The 8,011-nt window shown below is 36.7% G+C and overlaps 3 protein-coding genes across 6 annotated transcripts in view; 2 read left to right on the top strand and 1 right to left on the bottom strand.

Annotated features, from left to right (window-relative positions):
• Positions 1-1,342, top strand: part of LOC110425830 (zinc finger CCCH domain-containing protein 48-like) — a 2,568-nt gene extending 1,226 nt beyond the window's left edge. Inside the window, exon 5 of the mRNA XM_021440880.1 lies at positions 1,250-1,342. Coding sequence (XP_021296555.1) covers positions 1,250-1,342 — 93 coding nt within the window. The remainder of the gene's footprint in view (positions 1-1,249) is intronic.
• An 850-nt stretch (positions 1,343-2,192) lies between these two features.
• NPQ6 (YCF20-like protein (DUF565)) lies at positions 2,193-3,977 on the bottom strand. 2 transcript variants are annotated; one of them, XM_021425784.1, is made up of 3 exons: positions 3,757-3,977; positions 3,109-3,282; positions 2,193-2,965 (listed from the first exon to the last, which is right to left on the bottom strand). In XM_021425784.1, the coding sequence occupies exon 3, from the start codon at positions 2,922-2,924 to the stop codon at positions 2,466-2,468; it is 459 nt and encodes a 152-aa protein (XP_021281459.1). In that variant the 5' UTR covers positions 2,925-2,965; positions 3,109-3,282; positions 3,757-3,977; the 3' UTR covers positions 2,193-2,465. The 2 variants fall into 2 exon arrangements, with proteins under 2 accessions (XP_021281459.1, XP_021281450.1); XM_021425775.1 differs by lacking the exon at positions 3,109-3,282.
• A 106-nt stretch (positions 3,978-4,083) lies between these two features.
• Positions 4,084-7,697, top strand: LOC110414506 (calcium-dependent protein kinase 26-like). 3 transcript variants are annotated; one of them, XM_021425762.2, is made up of 6 exons: positions 4,084-4,288; positions 4,399-4,428; positions 4,850-5,810; positions 5,938-6,234; positions 6,629-7,027; positions 7,120-7,697. In XM_021425762.2, the coding sequence occupies exons 3-6, from the start codon at positions 5,222-5,224 to the stop codon at positions 7,389-7,391; spliced, it is 1,557 nt and encodes a 518-aa protein (XP_021281437.1). In that variant the 5' UTR covers positions 4,084-4,288; positions 4,399-4,428; positions 4,850-5,221; the 3' UTR covers positions 7,392-7,697. The 3 variants fall into 3 exon arrangements, with proteins under 3 accessions (XP_021281437.1, XP_021281428.1, XP_021281420.1); XM_021425753.2 differs by having other exon boundaries at positions 4,394-4,428; XM_021425745.2 differs by lacking the exon at positions 4,399-4,428 and having other exon boundaries at positions 4,114-4,288.
• Positions 7,698-8,011: the final 314 nt, after the last annotated feature.

Here is an 8,011-nt window from a genome sequence, read left to right as displayed (position 1 = left end):
CCGGTTCAACCCGGTTCAAAATATTACGGGTTGAAAAAATATGATCTGGGTCGGATCAGTCTATTTTTGACATAAACCATCAAAACCCCAGCCCCAACTCAACCGCTGCCAGCCCATGAGTCAGATTGGACCAGCCTACTTTTTTTTATATAAAAAAAATCATTTTCACAATTCTACCTTTTAAATTTCTTATCAATTAAATTATTTTATAATTTAATTGATAAATTAAATAATAAAAATATATTACAAATAAATAAATTACACTAAACATAAAAAAGTAAAAAAAATTATATTATATATAATTAAAATTTTAATCTTCAACACAAATTACAATCTCATAAATATAAATATATAACCAAATAAGTAAAAACTTCAAAACTCATTTATGTCTTACTCAATCTTTATATTCAAGTAAAATATTTGAATCTTGTTTGGACAATAATTATGTTACAAGGTTTGAATTATTATGATCTAATAGTTATTATCATAAAAGTAAAAGAGATAATGAGTTTCAATCTTAACTAAAATTATTAATTTGACAAGTAAAAATTAAAGATATTAAAATATATAAAATAAATAATACCATTAGTAATTAAATTATTAATTTTATATAACTAAATATATAAACTTATTAAATTAACTAAAATTATTAATTTTTTTTCTAACCCACACTAATCCAAGACAATCCATTGAACAAATGAATTGACCCATTTAAATCCAATTCTAATATAAGTCTGAATTTTTAAATTCCAACCCATCTCACTTTAAATAACAAATAAGCTGATCTAATACGTGAGGTTCGGTTTGACAAGTCTAGGTTTTGGTGACAAATTGTTGCATGACGGTTCAAGTATAAATTGTGAACAAGTGCGCCGCGTAATTGGACCCGACCCATTTTTCCTTCCTGACTTGGCCCAACAATTCGTGTATCATCATACGACTTTCCAATTTGTTAAGTGGCGATTACAAAGGCTTCTTTTAGGCCTTAAGTAAAACTGGTTTTAAAACTACAAGTGACTGAATTAGGTACTTCCACTTCCAACCTTGGGAAATGGACAAAAGAAAAGGTGCAAGCAACGACCATGACCCATGCAGACCAGAATTAATATTTAATGATTGAGCAGGAGTCCATGAACCATGCAAACCACCATGATATCATAACAACACAACTAGAATCAGTTTTAATCGAGGCAACAACTCCAATGAACCCCCTTACTTCTTTGTTTCAATGTTTTTGACTCCGCTGCAGGCTATTACAGGATGGGTACGTTGGCATATCTCGGCTTCATCAGAAACTTCCCTTTCTCTTTTCAATTCTATTGCATCTCCTATATTCCAATAACCGATTTAAGGGAACATGCGTACTAATGAAGCAGTTTTGAGCACCATGTCTAGCATTTTTGCATTATAAATTTCACAGGCATGCTATGTAAGAGAGACTAAGCTCAGACAAAAATATGCGTTCTGCCTTGCGGTCTTTCCTTGAGAAACTGCTGCTTCAGAAATTAAAGAGCAGGCACCTTTAACAAGACAGGTGGTGTTACCAAAGGACCAGGTAATGAATCTTCCTTAAGAGACATATCAAAGACTCACAAAGTAGAGCATGCTCATGAGCAAAGCCTAAACAACTTGAAGGTATCCAGAAAACTGCAGTACAATACCACCTTCCAAGATTGATCAGAGAGTACCAACATAATAGACCACCAAAGGTTTGTCCCGTGGGGAAAATTACTGTGAGGTGCATCAGTAAGGGGCGACCTCAAGAACAACAACAAATAATGCAACAAGGTTTGCTCATATCATGTATTCAACAGGTTATGAAGTGCGCATGGTGCAGAAAAATGTCATTAACATGGTAATTACAGAAACAAAATTTGGGAATTGGGATGCATACGTATAAAAGGAGTCTTACAATATTCATTGGCACAGGACCAAATAAAGCATGCGAATCTGGTTGGAATCAATCACATTTCATATAAATATTAAGCAGTTCGTGCGGTCAATGGATGTGGAATTATGCCAAAACAAGTCACAACGTCATGAACTACAACTGCAATTTCCACAGGTAAGTAAACAAAAGCAGCAAAAGACCACATCCAGCTTAGTAATGATGTTACCCTGGGGAGTGATATTTGTCTTGATAACTAACTAACTAGCTCTACAAATAACAATTAAGATAACAGACCCAAACATGAAAAACTTTTGGTCTGAGAGTTCTCTTCACCAATATGTAGGAAGACGAAGATTTACATACTTACAACAACAAGAAAAGAAGCATATAGGAATTTAGAGCAAATGAGAAGAAAGGGATTAAAGAGGTAACCGCAAAACAGGGAAAAAAAAAGATGTGACAGAAGAAGAGGGAAAAAGTGTATCTTACAAAATATACACCTAAAGGAAAGTCAAGAGTTTTATAAACTTAATAGTATGAATGACCATCGCAAGTGTCAAGACACTAGATATAATCAACTGGCAAGCTTAAAAGCATCAATGAACAGTCCATAGGTGAAACCCATCTTGAAATTGTTGAGAAGAGCAATTGGGAATGTTACCTTTGGACGGCTGTAATAAAACCTTGTCACATACTCTGTCAAGAGCACACATAATACTGCTGCAATCACATCATTGACTCCTAAGGCTCCAAACGACAGAGAGATTGTTTGTGCAACATAAAAACCACCCAACAAGGAAATTCCACCAAAAAGTGCCCTTCGAGAAGGACTTCGAAAGTAATTCCTAGTGATATCTGGCACAAGCCTTATGATATCAACTAGTCTTCGAGGGCCTCCATTTTCTTGCACAGCTCGGATGTTAAGAAACCCAGTTGGTGATCGTGAAATAAATGACTTTCGGCGTGAAAGTCTAGCTTGAGGACTCAAATGAAATTTGAGGAGGCTTGCAGAAGGCAAAATCATAAGTGCCATTTATAAATTCTTCATCAAAAGGGTCAATCAGAATACCACTCCTGGAAAAAACAGGTAGAGGAAAAAGTTGAAGGTGAACCTGGATAGCAGAAAACACAAACAAGAATGCAATGCTGATAGAAAACAAAAAGACCAAATCAAATACACGAATGTATAAACCATGTATTATTGTATCATGACATACTTGAATTTTGTATCATTTTCAACAAATGCAGCTATAGACTGAATGATCTGCAAGCATCCATTAACAAATGCGGTTCAGCTGGACAGCTTATGACATTGCATTGGAATGCAAATTTGTGTTCAGAATGCATGTAATGAGATCCTTCATGTCATTAGGAACTGCCCCAATTCAACTCTAGGAACAAAAAAAAAAAAGAAAAGAAAAACATTGTTATCATTCACCTATATGGTCAAAATATACTGCTAACTCTTTACTTCTTCTCAGCTCAGAACATAAAAACGAACAAAATACTCATCTAACATCACAATACTTTCAGTCTAAATTAGAAAATTCAATTAATTTCTTCTCCAACAAAGAATAAACAAAAGAGTCCAGGCCAAAACCCATTATCCCAAATCACATCTACAGCCTACTACTACCCAACTTGAGCTAATTCAAAATCCGAGCTTAAGAAAAAGATATATTCTTGAATGTCAGCAGCTTATAATGAACTTTGCTTAAACAAACTTTCGGTAATAATCAACAATAGAAGAACAAAAATCCCCATTTCCAAAAAGTTCAATGCTAATCATATGCAACTAATGCAGATTAGAATTAAATATGCAAACTTCAATCCCTTCAAATAAGCCATGGTTAAAGAGTATTTACCTACGACTGGAAACCCATAAGATTGTCCATCTCCAGCTCCATTTTTGTAAATATGGCTCCTTTGGGTAGAGGGGGGGCGCTTTTTTCCGTTTCTTTAGTGGAAATAGAGACGGGGAATTGGATAGGAGGGGCAGCGTTTTTAACTTCACTTTAATAGAGAAAAACCAAACGTTTCGCAGGTTCGGGCTAGTAGAAGTCAACCCGCCGTTTAACAGAACTTTGACACAAATTAACATAAGTAAAAAATAAACATAATTAAACTGAATCAAACTTAAACTTCGGGTCCGAGGAAATTTCAAACAACAGAACCAAACTAACGACAAAAAACACCAACAGCCATGCCTCAAAGCCTCGAAGCATTGTTTTCGTCCTTTTTCTTTTGAAAAAAAAAAAATTTCCTCGAAACAAACTTAAAAAAGAAGAGACCAAAAGAAGAGCCCACAGAGAGAGGTCTGCTTGGGGGAGCTTTCTGTCACTGCTCCAACGGACTTCTTCTTCTTCTGTGGTGCTCTCTCTCTATATTCCTAGCCAGGTTTTGTTTCTCTTTCTATAATCTTTATAGTTTTTTTTGGTCTATGTTTTGTTTTGTGTGTTTGAATTTGAAACGTGGGTTTTTGTTTCTTTGGTTGTGAGGAAGGGAAGATTTTGGATCTGGGGGTGCTTTGTTCTGAGGTAAATTTTGATGGGTTTCTGTTGAATTTTGCTTTTTTTTTATGTGATTACTGGCTTTTTAGCTGATGGGTGTTGGTGCTTTAAGGTGTTGAGGTGGTTCTTTAGGTGTTTAGGGTTTTCAATTGTAATCTTTTTGGTTGAGCTTTTGGTATGATAAAGTTTGTTTGTTTCTTATTTGATGTTGGAATGTGATTCGTTTTCTGCTTTGAGCTTGGATTAAAGCTTGTTGAGCTAACAAAATATATTGATGTATTTATGTGAGGTTTTTGTCAAATTGGACTTCCATGGTATTATAGTTCTATTTTTTAAAAAAACAATATTATAGTTTCTAATTTAATCCACAAAGAACATGTTTTTATTTTTTTTTGGGAGTTGAATTAAAGTGCTTGATTGAAAGCTGATAATTTCTATCTTTTTACAGATCCAGGCAATCTGATAAAAACTGAGATGAATCCTCAGCTGTGCATTTAACATTATGATGTTTTTGGGCTCAGTGTTCCATTTTAAGGTCATGCTGTCACGAATTCTGGTGTGGTGTTCTTCGCAGTGAGTGTTGCTGTCGAAGTTCAATAACTAACCTTGAAAGTCTTATGTTTTAGGAGTCTTGACCTCAAGTATGGATTTGGTGATGACGAGTTATGTGAACAGAAAAATATATAAATCAAAATTTTGACCTAAAATTCGACTTCCTTGTTTCTTTGGGAGACCTAAGTTATTACTGCTGCCAAGAACATAGGGTCATAAACCAAGATTCTGAATCATTTTTGGATTGGTTAAAGGGCTAGGAAGTGTTATGGCTGTTGCCAAGAGCAACAGCATCAGTGAAACGTCAAAGCAACCGTGCAATTGCTACAAAGTTGCAAGCTTGAGTCAAACAATTTTGGAGACTGAACAGACTGCAAATTTGAAAGATCGATACATTCTTGGAGAACAATTGGGTTGGGGTCAATTTGGTGTTATCAGGTTGTGCTCAGATAAGTTGACTAGAGAGGTACTGGCATGCAAATCGATATCTAAAGATAGATTGGTAACATCTGATGATGCAAGGAGTGTCAAGCTTGAAATTGAAATTATGACTAGGTTATCAGGCCATCCAAATGTTGTAGATCTCAAGGCTGTTTATGAGGATGAGGACTATGTGCATTTGGTGATGGAGCTTTGCGCAGGAGGGGAGCTTTTCCACCGGTTAGAGAAGTATGGGCGTTTTTCTGAGGCAGAGGCTGCAGTTCTCTTCAGACATCTGATGCAAGTGGTCCTATATTGTCATGAAATTGGGGTTGTTCATAGAGATTTAAAGCCAGAGAATATCCTCTTAGCAACAAAAGCCTCATCATCACCAATCAAACTAGCAGATTTTGGTCTTGCAACGTACATTGAGCCTGGTATAGTTATACATTTCTTTTACCCCTTTCTCTAACCAAGAACAATTTTTCTCATAGCGATTGCTTGCTTCCTTAAACATTTTTAGGTTTTTATGTTTTTAACCATTTTGGGTTTTGTTACCAACAGGGCGGTGTTTGCATGGGACTGTTGGGAGTCCATTTTATATAGCTCCTGAGGTTCTGGCGGGGGGATATAATCAGGCTGCTGATGTTTGGAGTGCTGGGGTGATTCTGTACATACTTCTTAGTGGGACACCGCCATTTTGGGGCAAGACTAAGTCACGAATATTTGATGCTGTGAGGGCAGCTGATCTGCAGTTCCCATCAGATCCTTGGGATCGCATTTCTGATTCTGCAAAGAATTTAGTCAGGGGAATGCTCAATACAGATCCTTTTCAAAGACTCACTGCTTTGCAGGTTTTAGGTAGGTTGGAAATTCACTGTGAACAACCGTCATAAATATATTGGGGCATGTGGACAGTGTTAAAATAGTTGTTTAATTATTATCTTTTCTGGCATTAAAGTAAATGGAAACCTCATAATGGGAAGGCCAATTTTATCTATTTGCTTAACTCAAGAAGAGTTCAAAGGAACCAATGCAATTAATGTTAGGATTGTGTTTTTACCATAGCCATAATTCTTAGAGTTGCAACAGCTTCTGTACTAACTTTCTTAAATTGAATGAAGCTGCCTGTTTGGCTGACTAGTATGAATGGGCCAGTAGGCCCTGAGAAATACTTAAAAGAGTGTCCCTTTCTCACTTGTTTCTGTAATTTCTCCCTTCTCAAGAAGCTTAACTTTGAATCGTCTCTTTGCAGATCATTTATGGATGAAGAATGATGAATCTTGTCATGAAGAATCACGTGAGCTTATATACCAAAGTTGTGGAGAGTGGGAAATAGGTAGTGGCTCATTCTTTTTGTCTAGGGATCAGGATATCAGCTTTGGTGCTGGATCACCAATCATTTGTGATGTTCAGTCACCTGCACTCACATGCAGAACATCATTTTCTTCTTTCTTGGTGGAGCCATCTACTCCTTGCTTCCCCTTGGGTGGATTTTCATTCTGCAGTGGTAAATCTGATACCTTAGAATTTTCTTCTCCTGTACCCTCAATGCCAAGCTTTGCATTCTTCAGTCCATGTTCTGTGGTTGAACAAGAGAACTGCAATTTAGATTTCTCAACCACCGTTACCAGAATGGAGACAATTTGTGGAGGTAATTTGTGTTAACCATCTTTCAACTCTCCGTATTAACATTTGTTCTCTTACATTTGGCATCCCAAATTATGTTTTTGCATCATTGTGCAGATGCAGGTTTAGACAAGGTGCTTGTGTTGCCTGATTCTTCTCCTTGCTGTGGGCCTGAGGCAAGAGAAATGGAGAACAAGGCAGCTGAATTTAGGAGGACAGGGGGATCAAGTGGGTCCAGGATGTTGGCCTTTCACAGCAAAAGGAACCGCACCATTGGTCATGGTGAGCGAGAACAACTTGATTTCATGGTGTCTGAATCAGTTATCCGATGGGCATCATGCACCAATCTCCCAACTGCCACATCCCTGAGGTCATCTCTTGTGTGTTGAGCTCTTGCTATGAGTCAGGATAGCTCTGATGAGAATTAACATTTGCAGAAATTGCATTTCCATGTAAAAGTTTTTATAGCTAATCTTGTATTAGGTAGTGTTTTGTGCCCATGTTTCTGATTCCCGGTGCTTAGCACCAGCTTCGAATGAGTGCTGCTTCTAGCTTTTTCACTGGTTGATACTAGGTAACAAGTTGTGGCTGCTGGGGTTTTGCTTGGTGTATAAAGGATGGTATGAAGTTTTCCAGGTTTCATATGTTGGCATTGTATAAAAAACAGCAACTGTAATTTTATGTATCTTTTCCTTTGTTGTGTTGTGACAAAAAAAAATTAAGGTAGGCAAACGGTGCCATCATATTAATGCTTTTGTTCAAGCCATTCCATCGAACTTGTGGATACCAATGGAAACTACTTCAAAAAGAGAAAAACAAAAGGAAAAGGTACAAGTAGGTTTCCCAAGGAAACTTCTATTTGCAATTTGATAACCGAGTAAGGTCCGGTTTAACGATAAGATTTGGCAATTGTGATTGACGGTAATAACAATCGTGACCGTTCCAAGCAATGAAACAAAAGAAGAAGAAGATTTAGTTTCTTTTGGCCGGTTTGATTCCAGTTATTTTG

This window comes from Theobroma umbraticum, unplaced genomic scaffold (assembly GCF_002168275.2).
Source record: "Theobroma umbraticum cultivar Fairchild unplaced genomic scaffold, ASM216827v3 scaffold_30.0, whole genome shotgun sequence".
Lineage (NCBI taxonomy): Eukaryota > Viridiplantae > Streptophyta > Magnoliopsida > Malvales > Malvaceae > Theobroma > Theobroma umbraticum.
The sequence above is the reverse complement of the archived record's forward strand: the minus strand, read 5'-3'. Positions and strand labels throughout refer to the sequence as shown.